This window comes from Epinephelus fuscoguttatus, linkage group LG20 (genome assembly GCF_011397635.1).
Source record: "Epinephelus fuscoguttatus linkage group LG20, E.fuscoguttatus.final_Chr_v1".
Classification (NCBI taxonomy): domain Eukaryota; kingdom Metazoa; phylum Chordata; class Actinopteri; order Perciformes; family Serranidae; genus Epinephelus; species Epinephelus fuscoguttatus.
This window is the reverse complement of record NC_064771.1, coordinates 38,306,056-38,333,964: the sequence shown is the minus strand read 5'-3', so window position 1 is coordinate 38,333,964 and position 27,909 is coordinate 38,306,056. Positions and strand designations below refer to the sequence as shown.

Genomic DNA, 27,909 nt, shown 5'->3' with positions numbered 1-27,909 from the left:
CATGAGATATGCCCATTCAAAGTTTGACATTTCAATGGGTTGCTATAGCGCCCCCCTTTGGCCAATTGATGTAATATTGCTTCATTGGCATCCTCCCATGACCCTCTACCACTGTGCCAAATTTCACATGGATTGACCAAGTCAGTGAGGAGAAAAACATGGAACACACACACACACACACACACACACACACACACACACACACACACACACACAGTTTCCTTATTATATCGTGAGATATATATTCCTTATATGGCGAGCTACTTTTGGGTGAATTTCCCTCTGAGGATCAGTGAAGTCTTATTTGTTGATGTCATGTTTTGGATTCTTAAGCTGAATTTGGAAAGTAAATAAAGTTATTAAATAAATGTAGTGGAGTAAAAAGTACATTTAATTCTGAGCTGTGCTGAATTGGGAGTGTACAGTAGCAGAAATTGTAAATACTCAGAGTAAATAGCTCTAAAAAGAACTGAGAGACTGTTTGGATAAATGCACTGAACTGAGCTCTTCTTCTTCCTCTTCTTCTTCTTCTTCTTCTGAATATCCAGCAGACTATATGCAGCATTAGCGTGTTGCTAAAGTACTCAGTTACTCTCCACCACAACCTTTAACTCTGGTGTTTAGTCAGTCAACAGTCAATATTTACTGTTAGATTAAATAAATAAATAAATAAATAAATAAATAAATAAATACTCAGTGTGGTGAGCAGCAACAGTCAGATGTGGTGTAATATCCCTTTAACACCAAACTGCAGCGTCACGTGTGACCGTGTCATGTGATGTAATGAATTGAGAGTCACAAACAGCTTCCCACAGTCTTTCTTTGTCGCTCTGAGTGTTTGTGGAGCCGCTGACACTTCTCTCGTACATGTTCACAGGTTGGAGTCTTTGCACCGAACCGACCAGGTAAGAAAAACACACCTGTTTTACCACGAAGAAGAAAATGTCTCCGCTTGAAGTCATTCAAACCGGCTAGCTTTATTGTTAGCCACCTAGCATGCTAAGCTAACTTGTTTTTCCTTTGGGTTAGCTTGTTATAAAGGAAGCTAACTGCTCCTCTGACGTTAGCTCGTTAATTTCAGCGAAAAGTTTCGTGTGTCCAGTTTAATTAGATAAAGTGCTGAGTTTGTTAAAGTACTGTAGAGTATTATTCGCAGTGTCGTGATGAGTAATGGTGTTTGTGTTCTTCTTCAGGTTGTCAGAGGAGTAACGGTGACGTGATGCAGCACAGAGCTGTTTGTTAACAACAACTGAGCTCATCCTGCCTGATCATCTGTCATCTGATAATTATGGTAAAGTATTATCACTGTTAGACACGTGTGTTTAACTGTACTCATTATTAATATAGTAACTAGCTACAGTGGTGAAGGTAACTAAGTGCATTTACTCATGTAGGCTACAAAACATAAGTACAGTGTTGAGGTACTTAATTTGAGTATTTCCATTTTCTGCTACCTGATACTTGTGCTGCACCACTGTTAGAGGGAAATATTATACATTTATTTGATAACAGAAATTACCCAGCAAGTTCAGATTGATAATATAAAATATTATAATCAAGTAAATATGATGTATTACCACAGGCAAATATAAAACTTTATTGATCCCTAAAGGAAACTATTCCTGTGTTGACCCATTCTGCATAATGACTGCTTTTACTTCTGGCACTTTAGGAACATATTCCAATGCTAATAAATGTACTTTTACTCAGGTAAATAATTTGAATGAAGGACTTTTACTGTAGTATCACTATTGAATGTGGTTTAAATGTATTATTTATTTATTGAACAGGGACAGTGCTCAGCTACGCATCTGAACCACAGTTAGCTGTAAGATCATTTTAATCTGTAGTCCCTGAGCGGGAAACAGAGAATAATTTCTCTGCTAAAAGACACTATCATATAAAAACATAGTGACAAAATAGAACATATTCATGACACAACAGCTTCAGCAATAACAATAGTAAGACATCATCAAGTCAGTGCAACAACAACAACAGCTACAACACTTACACTAGTGTTGTCACAGTACCAAAATTGGGACCCACGGTATGATACCAGTGAAAGTATCATGGTTCTGAGTGGTATCAGGATACCACAGCAAAAATGAGGCAGATGTGCCTTTTGTCATTTATAAAAAGATAAATCACTTTTCTATAATACATCAATGATATTTCAATGGAATAAATTATTTATTGACTTATTCATACTTCAAAAACAGCATCAATAAGTGATTAACATAGGGGGGATCAAAATAAAATAAATAAAATACAAATGGCTCGTTTCTCCTCTGACACGTCACATACCTGTGTGCCGCCACGGCTCAGCTGTTCAGGTACTACTGGGCAGTCATGACACCAACAAAGAGGAAATTATTGGACCTGGAGCCGGGCTTCTCTGTCGCCGGTAAGCCGTTATCTTGCACCGCGGAGCACCATGGCCGATGTATTTGACAGGAATACGGCATCTGTGACCCCCGTTCAACCCACAACCGGCAGGATTCGCCTTTCGTTTCTGCTGCTGGTTGAAATCTGTACTCGCACAGCGTGCTCCTGAATGATTTCTTTTGCTCACACAAAACTATTTTTAGTCTCAAATGTGAGTAAAATGCTCGCACCGTAGAGCTCTGTGGAAAACAAACCACTGTAGCATATATAAATAAATCGAACCTACAAGTAAAAAGAAATAAATAATAACTTTCACTGCTCAAAGATACTCAGTAGCTCAGCTAATACCTGACATGTCACTGGAAAACAAATGACTGCAGCAGCATATTGAGTGCCAGGTGGCCAGCGCGCAGCGTTATTGGACGGTGCATGGACACTCACCCTCTTGTGATTGGACTTTGAACTTATCCCACAGTAGTGGTGCCGTGAGGTAGCGTTATACATATGTACCGTGGTGTTTTAGTGCCGCGGACATTAGGATATCACAAGATTTCATAATGTTAGATCAAGTGTTTGAGTTCATGTGTGATGGGTACATGATTAGCTGTGATTTCATCTTAAATTTAAAACCAACAAAGCTGCTGCACTGTCTGATCTCACCTGGGACTGAGTTCCAATAAACACAAGAAGTTTGTGCTCTGGAGAAAGGATCAGCACTCAGTGAATAACCTCCTAAGCCCTATGATAAGCTATTATGGCAAGGCTTAACTATACAGACCAGTGAGCAGTGATAACTAACATGTCTTTGGGGTCATCAGGTGGGAACCTCCTTTCACCAGTGTTTCGTCTAGTTGGTCCCACGACACCTCCAGGAGGCTAGACAGTGATCTCTGGCGTCCCAGAGACACTCCCCTAATGGCAGGTCTCACTGCTCCCCGCACCAACCCAATAACCTCCTTTACCTTACTTACACATGGCTTTCTCAGCCCAAACAGCACTGCCACCTTCAACCAAACCCAGGCTCCGTACATGCAAGCTCCAGGTAGAGACAGTGCTGATACTACCTTTCCTAGCACATTCACCATACTCTATTTCACACGCTACATAGCATAACTACAATATAAGCTAAAGTTAAAGGAGATAAATGAACTTACAGGATCAGCAAACACACTCACCTTGAGGCATGGCCTCAAACAAAATGGATTAAAATAGGCCACTCCCACACTTGAATAACCTTCCTCTTCCTGGATTTCCTCCTGAGAGGAAGTGGATCTCTCCACCTGATCTCAAGGAGTTATGTGCCCTGCTTAGTAGTTCCCCCTGCTGGCCCCCAACTGACATTATTTCTTCTCTTATAGATAAACTGGCTACATTTAATTGCTTCATCTGACATTTCCCTCACTGTCTTCCTCAAACTCTGTCCCTGCACTCCGAGTTCCCCCAGGAGTGAGACAGCTGATCTTGCTATGAATCCCCTACACCCCACTTCCACTGGACAAATCCTAGTCTTCCATCCTCGCTGCTCAGCTTCTGCTCCTCAGTCTGCATATCTAAGCTTTTTTCTTTCATAGGCTTCTTCCACTGAGTCTTCCCAAGGAACTGTCAGCTCAGTGAAATAAACTATCTGTTGACTCACTGACCACAACACTAAGTCAGGCCTCTGCTTAGTACAAACTATTTCCTGGGGAACAACAAGCTTTCCCCCTAAATCTACTTGCATTTCCCAATCACAAGCACCTTCTAGGCGGCCACACCCTTACCTCATTACTAACTTATCTCGTCTGTATTTCTCTCCCTCACGGACAAACTGAATTGCTAAACTCCTATCCTTAACACCTTCTGAATTCACCTGTCTTCGTTTCCCTTCGATGCCTGCAGCTAAACATTTCAACACCTGGTTAAGTCGCTATGTATATCGGCCTTGTGACAAGCTAACTTTACAGCCTGACAAAATATGCTTTAAGGTTGCAGTACCTGAACACAATGGGCATGATGGGTCCTCATTTACCCACAGTTTTAGGTTCTGGGGGGTTGGTAACACATCGTATGTAGCCCCTACCAGGAATCTAATACGATTCTCCTCCATACTCCACAGGTCCCTCCAACTAAGCTTCCTCTTCTCTACACTTTCCCAATTCAACCACTGTCCCTGTTTAGCCTGGGCCACTACCTTTGCACCCCTTAGCATCTCTTCCTGTCTACGTATCTCTTCTACAACCAGCTTTCTTTTATCTTTGAGACCTGCTTTATTCCATACCGTTTTGCCTGAGCCAAGCCCCAGGTCTCCCTGGCCAAACTGAACATTACCTACAATCTCTGCATGCCTAAGAGCTGCCTCTGCCTCCTGAACTGCTGATCTTGGGTTCCACTTCCTCCTCTTGGTCCCCTTGAGACTGAGACTGATCTACCAAATTCAGTAGATCTGTGCTGCACTGCACAGTCACTTCTGTTAGTCATCCTAGTTGTCCTCCCATTGTCTGAGCGCAGTTGTAGGAGCGCTTTTAATGGAGGAGCAGCCAGACCATTAATCACTTTGCACAGTTTGCCCGGCTGAGTACCTCCAGCCAGGCATGCACCATATTGAATTTTCTGCCGATATCCGACATGCTGATATGTAACAACTCATTTGGCTGATAACCAGTTTCAGTACCGATATATCCATTTTTTCCCCACCTAATTTCAGTGGTCATCAGGTCTCTTCTGTGGTGGAATTAGCATCATGTTATACATGTATACTCTTATCATGACGGCCCACCAGCAGGTGGAGACATGAAATATAGTTCTTTTTAATGTATGTGATATTCATTCATTGTGCAAAATAAAAAATAGCGTGTTAGCTGATTCTGATAGTTCATGTTAAAGTCAATACCAGCTGATATTGACGACATGCTGACATCATCATGCATGCCTAATGACCACTTTTATATCTGGCACTTTAAGAACATTTTTTAATGCTAAGAATTTTTTTCTTCTATTTACGTGAAATTGTGAATACAGGACTTTGACTTTGTTATTTCTGCTTCTTCTTAAGTTAAAGTTATGAGTACCACTGAGTACTTCCATCAGTGGTTAGCTATTTACAACATTTCTGTCTGACACGGCACTGATGCTGGGTAAATTATCTACAAACATGAGAGACAGACAGTGAGACGGTGGAAGAAGTATTTAAATTATTTAACTATTTGAAACCTGAGCAGATTGGCTTGCTTTTTTTTAAACATGGGAAGAAGGCAATGAGAAATGAGAGATATTAAAACATCATAATGAGTAACCTTAGAACATAAAAACATACCGAAAACAAGCCAAAGAAGAAAAAAAAATATATTACCTGAAAATAAACACAAAAAAAATAAATTAGTAGTAAAAATCATGCTAAACATAACTTTAAATATTTGATAAGAAACTGACGTTTCCTAGTTTTTTGATAATTTTCTAATAACACTTTCCTAATAATGCTAATTGCTTTTTTCAGTGTTTTCTATAGAAATCAAACCAATTTGTTGCAACGTTTTAAATGCTAGTAAAAGGCATCTGAACGCAGCACAAGAAAATGGATGTCAATCCAGGTTTAAAGGGGTTAAAAGTTGTAATACCACAGGGTAGAAATACTTAATTATAAGTCAAAGTCCTTCATTTAAAATCTCACTTAAGTAAAAGTAAAAAAAAAGTAAGAAGCAGCAAGATGTACTTAAAGTATTAAAGTAATATGTAAGTGCTACTTTAGTGTTGTTGTTGGTCAATATTGGGCTCGTTTTAACTACCTCATACTCTTTTGGCAGTTTAATCTGTGGATCATATTTTTCCCTTTGTGCAACCCTTCAAAATGTACAATATTCCTCTGGCAAGTGATGATGCAGAAATATAAAGTAGCATTAAGTGTAAATACTCAAATAAGATGTAGTGTTTGTTTAGGCTGAGGAATGCCAGAGATGTGAGTAAAAAAGGACATGAACTTTACAGGAAGGATGAGGGTTTGTTTAGTGTTGAAATCCAGTTTATCAGCAGGAATTCTTGCTGAGCTGCTGCACATATTTACCTTTGTTATCCCTCCCCACAATGATATAGTTCCTCACAACCCGAAAGAAACGCAGAAACCAAGAAGATAAGAAGATGTTGACAGTAGTTTAAGATCTTTGTTGCAGCATGCTACATTGCTGACAGCCTCTCCTCTCCTCTCCTCTCCTCTCCTCTTTTGTCTCGTGTTCAGACGCTACAGATGGGGATCTTGTTTCTGGCTCTGCTGGGCCTGAGCTCAGCACTGGTCTGTCCTGATGGAGGCATGTGTGAGGACAGAAACACCTGCTGTAAGAACAGTGTGGGAGGATACGGATGCTGTCCACTGCCACATGTGAGTTATGGCTCAGTTATGTGTCTTAAATTAAATTACTGGTTGACGCTCAGTAATGCACTTGTTGCTGATACAGTCGAGTTAAACTCAGTCCTGCCATTGCAAAGAATTTAAAAAATACACTAGCCTCACGGAAGAAGAACTTTGGACACAGCCTCTAACACATTTCTGTACGACAGGACGACAGCTGACACGAGGTCACAGCAGTCTTTTCTTCTTAATTTCTTGTTTGAGCAGCTGAAACTTTAACAAACATCTCTGCAGATACTGTGACCTCAATAACTGAGAATGTTCACAGACTAAATAAAGAGCGTGCGTGTTTGAAGGAGTCTATGTTACGTAGCTTATGGAGAATTTAAGGTGTGTACACAGTGAAGTCTGATGTCACTCTATTGTCATTCCTCACACCTCTTTTTTGTTTTAATTCCTCTGCAGGCTGAGTGTTGTTCGGACCACCTCCACTGCTGCTATGAAGGGACGGTCTGTGATCTCGTCCACGCCAAATGTGTCAATAAGACAGTTTCTCTGCCCTGGATGAGACGAGTTCCCACCAAACAGGCCCCACTCGTCCCTCAGGTAACTCTAACAAAGGGCTTCATCAAGTCAAAGGCGTGTTATATCTCTGTGTACCGTCTCCTCTGAGCTCATTAGACTTGATCTTTAGGAAGTTTGAGCTGTTCTTCGACCGTCAGTCTATGGAGCATTACGTCCTGGCAGCCACTGATTGTTTTCTGGACGTCATCCTTCAGACATGCAAATACATTTCTTTGAAGAAAGCAGGTCAGACAGCAGCTTTGACACCAGGAGATCTGCTGCATGTGCACTTGGTTTATTCTTATCTTTATCTGTCTTTACTCTTATCCAACACAAAACACACAATAAGCTGTCCTTTATTGAAGTGTACTTTTAACACATAAAGAATTGGTACAAAGTGCAAATGAGACAAAATGACAGACGTGGCAGTGAAGAATTTCAGAAATAAAAAGGTCAAAACATTTTTGCTCTTTCAGGAAAGTGTAAGAAATAGAAATATATTATTGAACATCATCGACATAATGGAGCATTTTTTAAGTGGATGAATCCTAAAGCTCCGTGTCCACCAAAGAGTTTTTTCTCAGCTTAAAACGCCAGGTGCTCCTCAGGAAACGACAAGCTAAGAGCGTGTAAGTGCTTTGGAGACGCAGCGGAAGTTCATTTCAGCAGAAGGTGGAGTACTTGGTCTGAACTGGGGAAAGGCTCAAGCATGCAGGGAGAGTGGATGGACCCGCTGGTCTCTGTGCGTTCACTGGAGGAAACTTAATATATTTGATTAACAGATTTCACCTCTGTTGTTGTTTTTCAGCACTTGTACATGTAAGATGTGACCATTTGTCTTTGTGGTATTTGTCCCTCCTCCACTGGGACTGAACAGCTGATGTGACAGAGACGAGCGCAGCATTTTAACCCAAAGTTGAACATTTTACAACACTCAGAAGAAAAAACATCAAACCAACAGTGCTCAGTGTAGAATTCACACACAGCACCTCGCCACCCTCCCAGCCTTTGTAGCGCAGCATAAATAACGGCGCTCCCATTGCAAAAGCATCACAAAAATATGCTGGCCTCATTAAAAAACACTTTGGTAGACACAGCTCCTTATTGTCTAGTGAACACCTGACCTTTCCTCTACCACCATCAGGCCACAGTTTATTTTTTGACATATTTGTCAAATAGACGTTTTTCTGTCTCCATAGGTAACTATGTGTCCTCGTCCACTCCGCTGTTATATGGGCTGCCCCAGGGCTCAATCCTTGGTCCCATTCTTTTCTCATTGTATATGCTTCCCTTGGTCCAGATAATCAGTCGTTATGGTTGTATATTCTATCGTTGCTATGCGGATGACACTCAGCAATCTTTTTCAGTAAAGCCAGATGATCTTAGCAACCTAAACACTCTCCACAACTGTTAAGCTGCGATGAAGGACTGGATGTCTGTCAACTTTCTTCAGCTAAATTCTGACAAAACTGAGATTCTTATTTTTGGCCCTGACAAAAAGCCTTACACGGTTTCGCTCCTACCTTTATTTCCGAGCTGCTAAGCCCATATACTACCAAGCGGTCACTTAGGTCTTCCAACCAAAACCTGTTGGCCATACCACATACTAAACTAAAACCCAAAGGTGACTGTGCTTTTGCTGCACTGGCATCCACACTTTGGAACAACCTCCCCACTTCCATTAGATCAGCTGAGTCTGTTGACTGGTTCAAAAAACACCTAAAAACCTACTTTTTTAGAACAGCTTACTCATAACATTTGATAAATTCAAGTGTGTACTCTGGGTGATGACTGCATGCTCGCTGTGCTCGTATATGTGTGTGTGTTGTCTGTATGTGTTATTGAATGTGTCTTTTATGGTCTTGGGGTCCTCTTTTCTTTGTGTCCCAATATCACTGTAAAGCACTTTGTAACCTGCGTTAAAAAAGGTGCTATATAAATAACTATTTACTTACTTACAATTTAGGGCTGGGCAACATATCGATATTATTGATATCGTGAGACGAGACTAATTGTCGTCTTAGATTTTGGATATTGTTATATCATGAGTGTTGCCTTTTCCTGGTTTTAAAGGCTGCATTACAGTTAAGTGATGTCATTTTCTGAACTTACCAGACTGTTCTATTACTTTGTTTTATATTTGTACACACTTAGTCATCATATTCACATTATTGATGATTATTTATCAAAAATCTCATTCTGTAAACATTTCATGAAAGCACCAACAGTCAGCTTTACAATTTCATCTCAGTATCGAGGTGTCAAATATTGAGATATTTGATTTTCTCTATATTGCGCAGCCCTCTTTTAAAACATTAAATTCAGATCGCCATAACATTTACTGAGCACGTTTCCTTTTATTAGCTTTTTTGTTGCTCACCTTCAGACCAAAATATAAACTTTACACAAAGGAAACAATCACCTATGAACAGCCATAGAATCTGCAGAGCTCAGTCATTCTTCAAAGAGGATATAAGTAATAAAATATTTTATATACACTCTCAGTATACATTTAACATTTTTGCCGCATCATAAAAATAGCAAGACAAACAGCTTCTTTTTTTTTTAAGTCTGCAACTAACTATTATTTTCATTGTCAATCAATCCACCGATTACTTTCTCGACTGAGTGATCAGTTTGTCTTGAAATTGTCAAAAAAGTCTGAAAGATGTCCATCACAGTTTGATAAAGCCCAATATGACGTCTTCAGATTGTTTGTTTTGTAACCAGCAGTCCAGATCCCTAAAAATATTTAGTTTGCTGTCATACAAGACAAAACAAGCAGAATATCCTAAATTTGAAAAACAAGTTCTGGGTAATGTTTGACTGTTTGCTTCACTCAATCGACAAATCATTGAATGAACTCTACAGTCTTGAGGAGCCTCTCGTAGGACGCAGTAGTTTTATTCTTGCTCGCTTTTCACAGTGTTTTTTAAGTTAATGTGGTTTTGGTGTACGGTGGTACTAAATGCATTTTCATGAATAATAGATCCGGCATGAGGACTGATCTTACACTGCTTATGTTTGTAGTGTAGGAAGCTAAAATCTGTTTCCACAAGTAAATACATTTGCAGTCCTGTCTCTGACATGTTGGTCTTTGTTTTTTTCTTCATTGGTATGCGTGGGCTGTGGCGTGTGGTGGCTGCAGCTCGGAGAGAATCTAAAAGCAGTCATTTGTCCGGACCAGGAGTCTGAGTGTCCCGATGACACCACTTGCTGCCAGCTTCTTGACGGCTCCTGGGGCTGCTGTCCATTAGCTAAGGTGATATACATGAACTCACACTCACACACTAAAACACAAACCCCAAAATGACTTCATACCAGGAAACACATTACACACTCTGCTGGTTAGTGTTTGATGCCACCAGCTGCTCAGTTGTATAAGAAACTGTTTTATCATCTAGGACTAACTCTCTGGTCACAATGTTAGAATTGATTTGATTTGTGGTATGTGTATATATAATAGACCAGGGAAGGCAGCCTGCGGATCTGGAGCCACATGTGGCTCTTTAGCCTCTCTCCAGTGGCTCCCGTCGGCTTTGACAATTTTTCAGAAGTCCCAGGAATTTATCGCATTTTCCGGCCAACAGGAAGTCGTTGCACATGCAACGTCATTTGAAACGTCATCAGACGCGTCATCAAATGTGCTAATGGAACTGCAGTGTGGAGAAACGCTCTGTATTGACAACAGAATGTGCACTGTGTAAATGCAGACAATATGTGTTGAATGTATTAAATGTTATGTTTACAGAAGATGTAGCTGACATGTTGTACAGTTACACTGTCTGGTTTGAGAGCGACAATATTCACTCAGGATATTTTGCAGCGTTATTGGAGACCATGTTTCGAAACTAATTAAATAAAACTAAAGAAGAGAACTATAAAAGCCTGTGCAGCTATTTTGTAATATTCAGTATGATTATAGCAAGTGACTACATGACTTATTTTTTTGGAGGTAGTAATTTTAAAAAAAAAAAAAAAAAAAACTTTTTTTTTTTTCTCCTTTTGTCAATTGCTGCAATTTCCCGCAAAGTATCACATAAAAATGCTGCAATTTTTATCAAAATTTTTGACAAAATTGGCCGTAAATTCAACATTTTTTTGCCTTGAGATCCTGGATGGACTGATTAATAGCTGTGGCTACACTCGTCTTGAGGCTCCCTAGCTTTGCTCTGGATTCCAAATCCAAAAAAGGAAACGTTTTGGAAAGAACAGAATTATATTGCACGTGAAGAGATTTGTTTGCTTTAACCGCCAACTCTGCCAAGTTAAAGTTTCTGATAATCATAAATAGCCCACTGCAGTGCCATCTGGTGGTTAAACATAATCATAAATAGATTTAATAGTCTGTGTCACCTTCATTATAATGCTCAATTTGTTTAGTGGCTCTGGAAAGGTCTTTAAAATTATTTTAGGCAAAAATGGTTCTTTTGCTAGTGAAGGTTGACGACCTCTGTACAAGGTGTTACGGTAACAGAGTGTAAGAACTAATTTCAAAATAAAAGCAGCTTTCCAGTGAACTTTCACATTCATTCAATAAATCAATCAGTCAGTCAGTCAGTCATTAATAAATAGATAAATGAAAATACATAAATAAGTTAATAAAACAAATGAATATTAAATTATTATAAAGAGTGATAGTTTAAAAAAAACACCTGCAAACTGTATTTCAGAGAGAAATTGGCTTTCAGTCATGTAAATAATTAGTCAAATGTAATTTCAGCAACCAGTCTTACTTCAAAATGACAGTACACCACCTCAGAGTGTCATTCAGACAATATCAATAAATTCTGATGTGGAATTTTTAAAATTAAAGACGTCTAAAGTGTCACATACGAGCAGTGTTGCCTCTAAATTCAGATTAGTTTACGACGACAATCACACTGGTACGATCATAAAAATATTGACAGACAAGAAAAGTCGTATAGTCCACCCCACCCCCAGGTCATAGTAAAAAACAATCCAGTAAAATTACAGATTTAGTTGCTTCTTTAAAATGTTGGTGTTGGTGATTCTTATCCAGTGCCTGTTGAAATACCAGCTGAATACCAACTACTTAAAGCAGAAATGAAGAGCCGCCACCATCAAACTGTCACTGTCTGTTTTGGTGACAGGGTAAAATATGGTGTTTGTTTTTTACACGCTCGACAGCATCATCGGTCACAGTGCTCATGTTGAAGAGAGACATTTAACTTGATAGTAAAACAGATTTATGTCTCATTTCTACACATATTCACAGCCAAACAAATCCATATATTACAAAAGTATAATATCTGGTAATTCTAAATGATGGTTTGCTCGTCACACATTTGTAATCCTCTCTAACTGTCAGCGTTCAAATGGATCACCTGTACACTTTTATTATCTGCAGGAAACTGATGAGTGTTCCTGACTGTCTGAAATGATTTTCTTCTCTCGTACAGGCGGTGTGTTGTGAGGATAAACTCCACTGTTGTCCCGAGGGAACAATTTGTGATCTTGTTCACTCAAAGTGTGCGTCTCCCTCACTGGAGTCTTTCCCCATGCTGCAGAAACTGCCTGCCAGGAGAAGGGACAGTAATGCAGGTGGGGAACTCCTCATGTAGATGGTCATGTACTCATGTCAGGTCACAGTTGTGCTTCAGTTATTCCAGCTGTTGTTGATGTTTCTTTCTCTGGTCTTCATGTTTCTTTATATGCCGATGATACTGTACTTATAACTCATGACTAATAATGATTTTTATGTGTCTGTAGCTTCTGCTGTCGGATCAGTGACGTGTCCTGGGGGTAAAAGCAGCTGCCCAGATAGTTACACATGTTGCCTGCTCACCAGTGGAGACTACGGCTGCTGCCCCTACCCACAGGTACACATGACTCGTCGTCATTTAGGTCCATCAGTGGACTAGTCTCCTGCATGTTTCGGATATTGCTGTAATGATGAAATGATATATTTTGGTGGTTTGAGTTGAAGGTGTGAGAAAGAATAGTATCAGTAACATTGTTAACACTGTGCTACATTACAGAGAAATACAAACCGTACTAATGAACCTTCATTAATATAGGCCTATATTTTATCTCCAAGTGCACGTCACACACTGAGCGAGCCGCCTGTTAATGACGCTGTGGGCTAATGGGCATGTAGCTACTTCCATGTTTCACATGATACGTCATGTTTGTAGTCGACCAATGAAGATGAGTTTACATATCACCTTGGGTTCGTCCTTCACCTTCTCAAAATGATCCCACACTTTGGATTTCCTGCCCGACATGTTATTAACTAGCCTGTGGAATAACCGCAGGTACCAGCTCTGGAAATTAACCTGACTCCTGTCTGACTGCTGAGCGTGGACACTTCCTGTGTCTGTCCTTTCAAAGTAAAGTCACACATGCTCCAGTCATATAGGTTTGGATTTATTCTGACAAGGTGCAGCTCCTCACAGAGTTTCACATGTTTTTGTTTTTTTTTCTGTGACTAAGCGACCAGTGAAATCTTGCCGACTAATGACCTTTCTGGTCACTGGGACTCTGTTTGTACGACCAAAACACAAATATAAGATCCTCAACAACAATCATAAGCAGTGGTGTAGCTGGGGAGGTGGGTGTATTACTATGTAGATGGGAGGAGTTACTGAGGAGAAAGTGGGTTTACACTTCTATATATTCTGACAGCTGTTTGGCTGATAGGTGGATATACTGTGCACGGCCAAAAAAAGGAGGTGGGTAAACTTAGTATACCTGAATAAACCCCCTACTACACCACTTTATCATAAGAAATATCCCAAGAGAAGTGAAGAGGGAACATTTCACCAGTCTTGGCACCATTATAGGGAGAAATCCAGTTAATAATGTTTTGTTTTTTAAAGGTAATAAATTGCTTGAATTATTGTCCGTATGTTTTTGTGTCGTTGGGCCATTCACGTTCGGCTGCACTTGGTCTAAACATGACTTGAAGGCAGGATAAGACATCATGAATTTTTAATACCTACTACTTCAATAACAAGATTAAAGAAGAGACGGGATGATGCACAAATAATAACCTGTCTGTTAGATCAGAAACATTTATATCACATATCAAATTACTTCCACACAGCCTTGTCAGTGTGCACGTCTTTTCTGTGCTGCAGGTGAAACAGAACGTTACGTACTGTGGTTTTAATCATGCCACATACTAACACTTCAAGGTGCCAGACACAGAATCAAATTACCAGTAACTGTATCACACCAGAGGATACTGGAAAAACTACTTGTCGGTAGATTTTAATGTCAAAGTCAAGCACTGCTTTTAGCAGGTGGTTTTTGTATTACACCTCATTAATTTAAAATCCTCACAGTGGATCGTTGCACACTTTTATTTCATTACACTGCTGCACAGATCCTCCTACAGGGAGGACTTCAGCATGTGAATTTAAGATGTAGCAATAGTAACTTATGTTGCTGTGGTTTAACGGCTTTATTAGGATAAAAAAAAGGTTTACGGTGTGAGACTGAAGTTGGAAATCAAAGCTGTAATACTGTACGTGGCTGGATGGATCCTTTTACACTGCCAAAATATCAAACTTTAATTCTTTTGCTCCCTCTATGTTTGATATTTTGAAACCTGTGCAGGCCATGTGCTGCAGCGATCATCTCCACTGTTGCCCTAGCAACACAATATGTGACCTGGAGCATGGGGTCTGTAAGTCTGGAGAGATGAGTGTGCCCCTGCTGAAGAAGATCGCTGCTGTACCCAATGACGGTAAGCAGATGTTACTGAAGAGGGACTGGATGTAACTGTTGAGATTAAATTATGTGCAGGAAACAAAGTATTAATCGTTGGACCGTGTTTCTGTTCTGGCTTCTTGTCCCTGCAGTCGAGTGTCCAGACAAGAAGTCAGCGTGTCCTGACCAGACCACATGCTGCCAGATGACCAACGGCACATATGGCTGCTGTCCGTTGCCCAATGTGAGTAAGCTGAAGCAGCCTGGAGAGACATTACTGCCCAGACTAAACCAGGAGCTACAGATCCTACAGTCCAAACCTCTTTATAGAAAATATTAAAATAATAAATAATTATAAAATATTATAAAAAATATTATAGATAATTATAAATAATTATAAAATATTAAATAAAATAATTAAAATATTAAAGATATTTTACACTTAATCAAAATGATGACTTCGTGTTGCAAAATAGTGAGAAACAGGATTTTTATTTATCACATTGGCGTCCATAAATAAATTCTCAGAAGAACAGTAAAAAAAAAAAAGATGTCATTACAAAAAAGGTTAAAAGATATATTTGTGACACAGAGGTCACTCAGTTCTACGTTAACATTGTAAAACCTGATCGGGCTCTTGAGAATTATTTTCTTCAAATCACAGCAGCTTTTTATTGGTTTTATGTCGATATAAATAAATTAGCTTTATATGAACTGAAGCTCTGACACAAACCTGTAAACTGCACATAACTGAAGTGATCGTTCAGTCTGAAGCTGAGAGCCAATAATTCAGTGTTCATTAAGATACTGTCCTCTTTTCTTCCAGGCCGTCTGCTGCTCAGATCACATCCACTGCTGTCCTGCAGACACCCAGTGTGACCTCTTCCACAGCACCTGTATGTCCGCCCACGGAGAGACCAGCATGACCATGAAGATCCCTGCCACTGTGACGGAGCTGGTGGCAGTGCAGAGCAAAGGTCAGAGTTCAATGGTTTCATCTCCAGGGGAAATCCATCTTAAAGCAGAACTTGTGTTTGACTGTCCCTCTTTATTTTTAATTATTTGATTTGCATTAAATTGTTTTCTCCAGCGAGTTGATCTAATGTGGGGCAGGAACTGAACGTTATCTGTTGTGTCATGGAGAAGTTTAGGGCCTTTTATCTAGTCTTAAGGGGAAGCGACTCTCAGATAATTTATAGACCTCAAAGAGTGATGAATTAAATGTTACGACATGTTTTTCTTTTTGTCACACTCACTCCAGGTATTTTATTCTGAGGACTTTTTGTGTGACGTGTTGTAGTTGTTCGGTTTCTGGTCATGATGCTGCCGTGATGTTCCTTAATAAAAGGAACAAATAATAATAATAACTTTATTTATATGGCACTTTTCAAAAGCAAGTTATAAAGATGCATGTAATGACATAAAACCAACAGATGTAAAGTGCAACAAAATACATATAATTACAGTTAAAATAAGGAGAACTTTAATAGATGAAATTAAAAAGAACAAATGCAGTAAAAGCTCAGAATAAAGTAATTTAATAAGTAAAAGCTTTCTCGTCTGATCAAACAAAAGCTGCAGCAGTTCAGTTAATCTTTATTGATTATTCTGTAGATTATTTATTTGATTCATTGAGTTATGCTTTCATCTCTAAAATGTCAAACAATATTGAATGATGTGCGTCACAAATTCCCACAGCCCGTGGCTTCAGTTATAAATACACAAACTGAAATTTGAGTTTGGCACAAAATGTTCGGTCGACATTTATATTTAAAAATCAATAAATAAATAAATAACAGGAGTTTTCAGCTCAGCAGCAGACCCAGCAGTAAATCGTCACACCTGAGAAGCTGGAACAAATGAAGGTTTCTGCTTTATAAATGATTCAGATTATTAATTGATGATCAAAATTTGTTGCTGGTTAGTTTTCTGTCAGTTTATAGTTTTAGCATAGAAACTCAATATGAATCCTTTAGATTTAGGTTTTATTTCGCACGTGCAAAACAAAAAGAGGCGGCACGGTGGTGCAGTGGTTAGCATTGTCGCCTCACAGCAAGCGTGCTGGGGAGCCCATCTGTGCAGAGTTTGCATGTTCTCCAGTTTGCAGTTCAGAGAAGACAACACGAAATAACGATACCCAACAATATCTAGCTGATAAAATATTGATATATTGCCCCGTCCTAATGTGACTAAAGCCATTTGTGTCTCCAGAGGAAGCTGTGTGACACTGATAGATGTCCTCAAGTGATGTAACGTTACAGACCTCTGTAGCTCGCTGCTCATCTCTGCTGCAGGAGCAGGATGGAGGCTCCAGGGAGAATTAGGGCTCATTCATGCTCAGTGTTAGATACAGGGACGTGGACGGAGCCTTCTGTCCGTACTCTGTGTCCATGTCGCCCGTATTTATGCACGTTTTCTGAATGCTTGCAAATATGGACAAATGGGAGCAGTACCACCGGAGACTATGGGGGCAGTGTAGCGTAGATCAAGCAGGATATGACCACAGGGGGCGGCGAAGACTTTTTAAAAGAGAGAGATCGTGACAAGAGAGCTCCATCCTCCAGTCACAGTGTATTAAATGGCATCACAGACTACCTCTGTATAAATATATTACGACCTCCTCCAGAGTCTCCATAGTTGTTGTTGTTGTTGTTGTTGTGGTGTGAAACTTTTCACTCTGCCCTCTGGTGCCATCTGTTGGCTCCATCTGGGCTTTCATTAAGAAGTAGTGATGGGACAGCGACATTTACAACAGCTGCATCGTGGGTAAAGTAGGCGCCCGGTTTAAACGATGAAGAAGAATGCATTTAATAAAAGACCATATCTCTGGTTCTGGTCAACAGTCTCACAGGAATGCTGCTCTTTGAAATAAAGTTTGCTCACGTGTTTACTGATAATAAAGTTTATCTTTCAGGCGGCGCTGTTCCCTGCAACGACTCTGTGGCGTGCGCCGATGGAAACACCTGCTGTAAATCGTCACAGGGAGAATGGGCCTGTTGTCCACTACCTAAGGTACCAACATACTGATGTGTGTGAGTCACACAGGCTGAGTGTGTTTGGCTCTCTGTCCAGCTGCACTGAATTACTCAACACATGACTTGTTTCCTGAGCTCATGATTCATCTAACGTCTAAGGAGTTTTGATTTTTGTCTGTCAACAAATGGAGCGTCTAATCTCAGCTCAGAAATGTGCTGGAAAATTTATTGTGTTGCGACATTCGTGTGTAGAAATATAAGTCAGTATGATTAATGCAAACTGTTATTCAGTCTTGGCACGTATTCCAGTTTCATATTTATCAGTGGACGTCAACTCGGAGGAGGAGGAGGAGGAGGAGGAGGAAGAAGTTTCCTAGCACAGACACATTATAGTAGCCACTCAGTGATAAATATACAACGCAGATACAACAGCATGTTTGTTTCTCCTGGCTGCAGGCTGTGTGTTGTGAGGACCATGTGCACTGTTGTCCCCATGGCACCATTTGTAACCTGGCAGCCTCCACATGTGACGATCCCTCCGGCAGCACCGTGATGCCCTGGCTCGCCAAAGTGCCCGCCTTCCCTTTGCTGAGCGACAACAGCAAGTGTGACAAGTCTACGTCGTGTCCTGGAAAATCCACCTGCTGCAAGACGGCGAGTGGAGGCTGGGCCTGCTGTCCTCTGCCTCAGGTAACGCTAGACCACAGTGATGATGCTGTTCAGACCGGCAGAATTTTGGGACGTTTTTTGATGTCTGCCACTCGTGTTTTCCATGAGGTGACTCACAAAAACCTTCTTCCCTCAGACTAACAGGATGATGAACACTGTAAACATGCAACATTTTAATACTTAACAGGACATGATGTTACGCAGTTCCCAGTTTAGGGCGTGGGTCCATATAGTGCTGTTCTCTGGCAGAAAAGTGTTGGCAGGGCTTTAGGGAGCTTCATCCCATCCCACTTTTTTGATGAAGTGCTGCATATGGGTTTTGTATCCATGACTGCAATATCTTGACATTAGCATTAGCTAGTTAGCTGATGTAACGCTACTAGGGGTGGGGAAAAATTGATATAATAATGGAATATTGCTTCAGTCTGACACTCAGGTGATGTCAGACTGAAGCTCCCAGAACCTTCAGTCTGACACTGCCTCCATTGAAGGCGATTTACAAGGGGGAGGGAATTTGATTTTTCCCTAACCAATCAGTAGAGATCAACAACTCACCCAGAATCTGACGTCATTAGTATCCATGCCTCGGGGGTGCTGAAAACAAGCGAGCATTGCCTGTTTAAAATGTCTCCATCGTCGTGCACGCCCAGCTGCATCGCCGTTAAATCCAGTTTAGCAGCTTCCTTAATTTGGTCCTCCATTAACGCGAGTAGTGGCGAAATACCTCGATAGCATCATTAATGTGGTCTGTAGGATCTGTAGCGGTCGCCATTGTTGCTATCCTCACCAGTTACCCACCGGCGCACAGCTTGACATCAGCGTGGCGCTGATTGGCTAATCACTAGACCCGCCCCCACCCCCGGCGTTCATTGGTCCGTCCATCGTTTGGACGAGATAAATCACAAATTCATTGCAGTATGCCAGACCAGAGATGCAAGCCTACTCAGTTGAGTGGGCGGGGTCTATGGTCTGGAACCAGGCTAGAATATTGCGTTATTTTGCCTGGCAATATTTTAATACAGGGACGCTAAGTATTTTATTTTATTTTTTTAAGATTATTTTTTAGAGGCATTTGCCTTTATTGCAGGACAGCTGGAGAGAGAGAGGAAAGTGGGAGAGGATGGGGATGACACACAGTAAAGGGTTGGAATCGAACCCAGGCCAATGCAAAGGACTGTCTCTACCTGTTGAGCTAGAGGTCGCCCTGAGTATTGATTTTTTTTGTTCCGTAAATTATTGATATAGCAAATACAAATTAAACGTTTGGTAGCCGACTAGAATAATAAAATCACTTGCTCTCTCAGTCCACTATATATATTTTGCTGCAATAAAAATGACTGAAGTGAAATTAACAGACTGAAAACTTCATCTTGATGAAAACACAGTTTTACTTCGGGGACGTAATAGGCAGCTGTGGCTCAGGAGGCAGAGTGGGTCGTCACTAATGGGAAGATTGGCGGTTCGATACCTGGCTCCTTCAGTTCCCATGTCAAAATATCCTTAGGCAAGATTCTGAACTTCAGATTGTGAGTGCATGTGAATGTGTAAGCTGTGTAGCTTGTATGAAAGCCTTGGCCACTGTGTGAATGTGACATGTTGTGTTAAAGCACTCTGAGTGGTTAAAACACTAGAAAGGTGCTTTAGAACACATTTATCATAATTTGCAGTTGAAAAAAGGTAGTAAAACACAATATATGTTATCACAGTACTCAGCAAGCATATTTCAATCCAATCCACTTTATTTATATAGCACATTTTACAAACGGAAGTCTCCAAAGTGCTGCACAGAAACAGAAATAAAATACTAAAAATAGTAATATAATCAAATAAGAGCAATGAATTAAAAACGATAAATAAAAACAAATAAAATCAGACAACAAAGCAAACATCCACAGCACCTGACATATTTAAATAGAGAAAGAAAGTATCGTGATAACGTTGTATCCTGAGGCCTCTGGTGATTCAGAACCATAAAAATCGTGCTAACAGAGCGTTGACTACACGGGTGACGAGTGCTGTGTTAAAAACACTCACCTGCACACATTCCACATTCAGAGTGGATCTGCCTCCACAAATAGGCATTTCCTTTTTTGTTGTGACAGTGTCTGACTTTTATATCGTACAGCTTGGGATTGACAGTAAAGTTCAGAGATTTTTTTAACTTGCTCGGAGCATCTGCACAAAAAAGTTGCAGCGTTCTGACAAAAGACACTGGGTGGAGCGCCTTTTCTGAGCGGCTGCATACACTCTCTGCTCATTAGGAACACTTTGAAAAAGGTGCTGAGAAGGAGAACACCATGCAGACACTTATTAGATTCACCTGCTGTAAATCCTCCTCTCATCAAGTGTCTAATGTTCAGTTTGTGTTGTAACTGTTTCAGAGATGTTTTGATTCAGCTGTATGGTCAGTGTGGAGGATAAAGTTTGTGATGTGTATTTTATTGCAGGATTTATCGCAGAACTTTCATATTTTAGGCCGCATTAGTTTTAGCCAAGGGTGCCTAATAAACTGGCAGCTGATTGTGTATATTTTTTATCTGTGAAATGTTGTCATTCATGTCTCATTTTTTTCTAATCCTTGCTTTTTACTCTTCATCTTCGGGGGTATCACAGTAGCATTATTTCACATGTGATGAGAGGCATGTGCACCTATTGTTCACAGATGGAACAATAAATAATAAATGATAGATTTTTATTGATAAGCAGTTAATAGTTTTTTGACTGAAACTCACATTAAAATGAAAACAAGTCAGCTATCACAGTCAAACTACTAAAAACTAACTGAACTGTTCTTTACTTTAAAGAAAGTTCCATTTAAAACAACTGCTTTCAAACTTTTAGTGTTTCACATCGCATCTAAACGAGTCACATCAATCACAGGTTTTCAGTTTTTATTAGAGCAAAGAAAATGTTGTAATAATATTTTTTAAAGAAGCATGAAAATAAGCCAACAATAAATATTCTGGTGTTTCACGGTGTTTGCTTTTGAGCTGCGAAGCTTTATGAAACAGTATAAATGCTCTATATCCTGTGTTCCTGCCAGGCGGTGTGCTGCGACGACCACATCCACTGCTGCCCTCACAACACCATCTGCAACATGGAGGCTGAAACTTGTGACGACCCGTCAGGTCTCTTACCTTCCCTCCGCTGGGTGGAGAAGGTGTCGGCTCTGACCTCAGAGGTGGAGGATGAGAAATGTGACAAGCAGACCATGTGTCCAGGAGGCACCACCTGCTGTAAGAAGGACTCTGGACAGTGGGCCTGCTGCCCCCTACCTCAGGTCAGCAGTTTGAGGGCTTGTTGAGTGTTCAGTGTGTGAAGGTGTGTCTCTGCAGGCCAGATGACACTGGTGTGTTTGGAGGTTCTGATGGCTGTAGGTGTGTTTGTTCTCGTAACGTGTCAGCTGGAATAGAGGCAGGAGGAGTTGTTTGAAGCTTCCAGGATGTAAAAGTCCTGTTGGATAACTCACAGCAGGAACACTGTCACATCTCGGTTAGATGTGAAACTCTCCTGGTTATATCATGAGAACAAAAGATGAACAACTGTGTTAGAAACCGTCTGGTTCTTTAATAAAAAAGTCAAAGTTACTCGAAGCCTGTGGACGTACAAACTGCAGGAGAGGAGTTAATTATGACTCAGAGAGAACATCCAATCACAGAGCTTAAGATTCTGCGTGCACCGCTTGCATTTAACTAAAGACTAATGAATAAACTCTCAACAGTTTAATTCAGTTTGCTTTCAGATTAAAATTTTGAGGTATTCATCCACTATATTGCAGAGTTCTGCACATTAAAGCTTTCTGAATTTACCTCATCTTTGATGCCATATTGTTCAGACTGGGGTTGCAGCCGTACGCCAGTTTCAAAGTATATCGTAGTATGAAAATTGTCTTATCGTGTTCTCTCACTTTTCTACGATTGTTGAGCCAAAAAAACTTGTTTTCATTCCTGTGAAGTCTCATTTATACTCCCTTTATTTATGAAAATAGACACGTCTGTTTCAGTCTGTAAGCGCCACTGTCCTCCCTACTTCCATGCGGCCTTGATGATGCCAACAACGCAGCCAAAGGTTCGCATTAGAAGGTGGATTCAAAAGTCAGACAGCAACAAAAGTAGTGTGGTGACTTTGAAGAGAGTGATTCAGCAGTTTATGCTCCTCATCTTGCAGGGCTGATTGATGGCAAGGTGATAGATGTGACTCATTTTTTAGGTGGATAAAATTCGTTTCGCTGCTGCCCCTGAATTTTCAGATTTGAATACAGGAACACTCCTGTGAAGGAATGGAATGATATAAAAACCTCTAAAAACAATAAAGTAATGGAGCTGCCATTTAATTAATCTTTGATTAGTGTGTTAATGTTTCCAGGTTGGAATAATGTGCGTGTTTTTCCCATCCTGCTCGTCAGAGGTGTGATTCATGCTGCAGTCGTGCGTCTGACTGGCTTCTTTTCAACAAACAGACTGGCTGAGGATCACGGTTATTATTCTTATTTATCCCTCCAATAAATCAAACTGTGAAACAAAGTAGGAGCAACTAAAACTGAAGCACTAAATATAAACCTTTAGTATCATGAAAACACTCAGGAGACTCAATGTGTTTATGTGTTGAGGAACATTTGGGAAAACTTTGAAATGATAATATATTTAAAGAAGGAAAAGATTTAAAAGAGGCAAAACTGTCTGATTACTGACGATCCAAACAGATGAGTTCATGGACAAAAGCAGAGCAGGAATGTTTCATCATCACATTCTTTGACTTGTGTGTCATTAATTTAAAGTAATGTTGCGTGAAATCTCCTCCATCTGTTAAACTGAGACACTTGCAGAGACTTCAGGTGGCATTAAGGAGCCATTTTATCTTCTTCTCTGCAGGCCGTGTGCTGTAGCGATCGTGAGCACTGCTGCCCCAAAGGCTACAAGTGTAACGTGGCTGAACAGACGTGTGACAAGCCCGGTGACCTCAGCCTGCCCTGGCTGCAGAAGATCCCGGCCCTGCAGAAGCAGAAGGAGCCCAGTCGAGCTGTTTCCAGTCCAACTGGGCCGGCCAGGAACATGTGTGACGCCCAGACCAGCTGCCCCAAAGACACCACCTGCTGCTTCATGGACAAGACCCAGAAATGGGGCTGCTGCCCTCTGCCGAAGGTACGTTGTCATTCAAACAGCCTCACACGCAGATAAAGCTAATTACATGTGAGTTTTTGAGAATTCAGAGTTGTGTCTGCTGTTCTTCAGGCCGTCTGTTGTAGTGATGGAAACCACTGCTGCCCCAGCGGTCACACCTGTGAGCCTCACCGCTCCTCCTGCTCAAGGGGACCCCATGTTGTCATACCCTGGTTCACCAAAGTGGGCGCCCTCACCGAGCCGAGCGGCGTCACGGATGTTAAATGTGACGACAAGAGCAGCTGCGCTTCAGGAACAACCTGCTGTAAACTGCAGACGGGAGAGTGGGGCTGCTGCCCGCTGGTCAAGGTCCGTACATCAGTGATGTCACACTTGTGTTTGGCTAAATTCATGTAAAATAATTTATTTTAGTTACGATGATGAAGCTCAGCTGGGTTTGAAGATCTTTGAATAAACAGATCAAAATAAATTGGCTGAAATTCAGACAGTAACCTTTCAGTGCATTTAACAAACCATTTGATTCACATTTAAGAACAAACTACAAGCAGGTGTTGCTTCAGACGTTTTTCATTTAAGATGAATAATTATGAATTCACTGTTTCACTACATGAATAAACTCAGGTCTTCTAGCGTTCACATCAGATTATAGATTCTTGTTCCGTCTCCTCTGCAGGCGGTTTGCTGTGCAGATCACGAGCACTGCTGCCCTCAGGGCTACACCTGCAACATGCAGACTGGAACATGTGAGAAGAAGAGCCACGACACGCTCGTCCTCACCCTCCCTCAAACCACAGTGGTACAGTCTGAGCCGAGAGACACAGAAGGCGACACAGACGTACCATGTGACAGCACGGGGGTCTTTCGCTGCCCCAAGCAGGACACGTGCTGTAAGGTCTCAGCCACAGAGTGGGCCTGCTGCCCCTCACCCGGGGTGCGTTCACACTTTACTGACTTAAATGTTTGATTGTTTTAATGTGTGTTTTACAGTGAGACCTCGTCTGGCTCCATCCACAGGAATGTGGACAATGTGAACACTGTGTCACATGATCCAAAGAGGCTCTGTAGCTTCGCTGTTTTCTGCCTCGCTGAACACGCTGTGTCCCTCTTCGTTTGATTTTGTTCCAGTGTGTTCCTCACGTGCATGGATGGAAACTGGCAGCTTAGATATTAAATTGAATGATATGAAATTGATAGAACTGATGAAAAACACATTAGAAATGGAGATGAGTCATGACAGTGGTGTTAAAATCAACTTTAAATAAAGAAACAGCTGTTCATAATGTTTCATCAGCCAACAGATGCACTGCGTTTTGTCAGTAATCAGTCTGATCTGATGTTCAATACGTTATTTTTGACTCTGGGAAATATTCACAAAAATAATTCAAGACATGTAGTTTCAGATGTAAAATCAATATTTTGTGTTTCATCATCATCCTGGGCTGAGTGTCGCCCAAGATGAGAATGAAACACAAACAACTCGAGCGTTTTTCCCCTCGTGAAGAATCATGATGGTTTCAGCCAAACCTTTCTCCAGCGTTGGCACAGCGCAAGATTAGTGTGCCTGGAAAAGTCATGGAATTCCACAATCTTGTTTTCCAGGCCTGGAAAAGTCATAGATTGAGTTAAATCCTTGAAAGTGCTTGAAAAGTCGCGGAAATTTGTTGAGCGTAATGAAATAGTTACAGTAATCTTGGGATGCCCATAAACTCACTAAAACTAATCTGTAGAACCTCCCATGGTTAACCTTTCGCATAATGTGACATCACGGCAGATTTATTTTAAGGAGGTATAGGATGAGAAAACCTTCAAATTCCCAGCAAGATTTCTCCTGGAAAACGCTGATTTCATGAGCACAGATAAAGTCTGTATGTGTAAAGGCGTTTCTAATCAGCTTTTTACATGTGAGCATGTGCATGACCAAAGGTTTCAGACAGGGAGAGGATCAGTGTGACAGCAGAGCAACAGGATTAAAGCAAAAATCTTTACACGTATGGATTAAAACAAGTACATTGAAACTAACAGAGAGTTGTCCCTATAGGTCAGATTAATTCAGTTTCCTCTGCAGAACATTTGTCACCTAGTCACCTTGCCTCTGCTGATTTCTCCCAGTAACCCAGTTTCTTGTGTGCATGTAAACATGTTCAGTTTGAGCCTGATACTAAGTTCCACTCTGAATTTTTATCTTTTTCTTTGACATTTGGACCTTTAAGCTGTGAAACAGCCAACTCATGCCGGGTGACATCAGCCCAGTTACAGCTGGACGCAGCATCGCTAGGGGGAAAACGGGGGGAAAAGCACCTGTACGTTCATCCCTGTGTGTTACCCAGCAGGAGCCAAACTCTGAGCATCTTAATCTAACTGATGTCATTTCCTCCTGACAGGCGGTCTGCTGCTCTGACTCCAAGCGCTGCTGTCCTGCAGGATACTTCTGTGACCTGACGGCTGGAGGCTGCACCCTGCACACCCAGCTGACCTGGGACACTTTGATTGGGGACAGAAAGAAAGACTTTGTCCGACATGGACTTTAATCGCACACAAAGGTGCACTGATCTTCCTCCATCTCGACCTGCAACATCCTTCTACAGCTCATGTTGTCTCTGGACAACACTTCCTGTTTGTCCTTCATGGGAGTGTTTTTATCAAGTTTGTGCGCTCCTGGGTGTTTTTGGTGGGAGGTGTGGAGGAGAGCTGGTGGCAGTGACGACGTTATGATGAAGTAGAAGCACTTTGGTAGGGTCAGGTGACGTGACAGCCTCTCATTCACTCAGACTTGTTTTGTCATTTCAGCTTGTGTTACCTTCAAAAACAGTTTGCAGGAGTCTCAGAAAATATCATCACGCTCACTTCCTGAAATTCAACATGCAGATGAGACGAGCATGAGCAGCACAGTGAGGACTTACTGTGTCTCTTAAAGTATAACGTTGGCATTATTCTGTATTTTTCTTATTGTCAACAAATCCTATGAAAAGATTAAAACCAACGTTTTAGTCCGTCTCAGTAGTTTCTGACCCGGAGCCCACTGGTTCCTACCAACCTTTACACATGGGTCACAGATATAAAGTAAGGCTGCAGCTAACGATTACGCTCATTATAGGTCAGTCTGCCTGTTGTTTCCTCCATTAATCAATTTGTCAAGAAAAGAAAACTGAAAATAGTGAAACATGCCCCGCTGTGAAACTTCCCAGAGCCCAAGGTGACGTATTCTCATGTATGTTAGGTATAAGTGTGTTTTATGGGACCAACAGTCCAAAAGCCAAAGCTATTAGGTTTATTATCATCATTAGGGATGAGCAAGTACATCTGTATCATTCTGTATCATTCTGTATCTGAGTGAGTGGAGTTTATACCAGGAGCGGGTGTGGTTTGAATCGAAAGTGGGTTGAACCTAAACTGAAGTTGTTATTTTAAGCCTGAAATTCATACAGATTAATCAGCAGCTGCAGTGTTTATTACCTATGAAGAGTATTTACAGAACAGCCTCAGAGTTTAGCTTCAGATCATTTTTTATCACAAGATGAAACACAGATACCAAAACATCAGGGGTTCAGATAAAGACACTTTTCACTCGTATGATACTTGCACATTATCTTTGTCGGACACTCGTTTCATTTGAGTATTTGGCTCAATCATTTATGACAAAGAACAGATTAGACGAGATCATTCTTTATTCGTCCCACAGTGGTTAAATGTGCAGCAGCAAAGGGACAGAGTGCAAAGTGGTAGGAAAAAATAAAATAATCAGCAAACAGTATAATAAAAAGGAAGCAAGCAACACATTCTCACGTTTAGGAAACATGAAACTGAAACTCTTTTCTTTTTGCTTACAAAATGACTCAAATGATTATTTGATGATCAGAACAGTTGGTAAAATCATTTTCTGTCGATCAGCTCATTGACTTATCATTACAGCTCTAATATATAGTTAAACAGACACCAGAGCTTCATTCAGTGTGTGTTTCTTTGGGGTTTTGTACTAATTGAATATAATACAGATAGATGAAGGTGGTGATGGACAGGTGACCTTGATTAGCTTAAAAAAATGATGTTCTTGTTTTTGTTGTAGTTGGGATACGACGGGGGATTATGGGAAAATGAAGCACAGGGTAAAAAAATAAAATGATGTAATTATTATTTAACCTTTTCTCACAAATCTTACAGTTTCTGGGGCTTGGGAATCTCAGCAGCAGTGTTTTTTTTTTTT

The 27,909-nt window shown here is 40.8% G+C and overlaps 1 protein-coding gene across 1 annotated transcript; it reads left to right on the top strand.

Annotated features, from left to right (window-relative positions):
- The first annotated feature begins 768 nt into the window (after positions 1-768).
- grnb (granulin b) lies at positions 769-27,909 on the top strand. Its single transcript, XM_049563266.1, has 17 exons — positions 769-905; positions 1,194-1,291; positions 6,593-6,733; positions 7,169-7,309; positions 10,416-10,529; positions 12,691-12,832; positions 13,001-13,110; positions 14,852-14,981; positions 15,097-15,188; positions 15,771-15,921; positions 17,859-17,956; positions 18,376-18,609; positions 21,632-21,868; positions 23,460-23,729; positions 23,820-24,056; positions 24,382-24,639; positions 26,090-27,909. The coding sequence occupies exons 2-17, from the start codon at positions 1,289-1,291 to the stop codon at positions 26,234-26,236; spliced, it is 2,505 nt and encodes an 834-aa protein (XP_049419223.1). The 5' UTR covers positions 769-905; positions 1,194-1,288; the 3' UTR covers positions 26,237-27,909.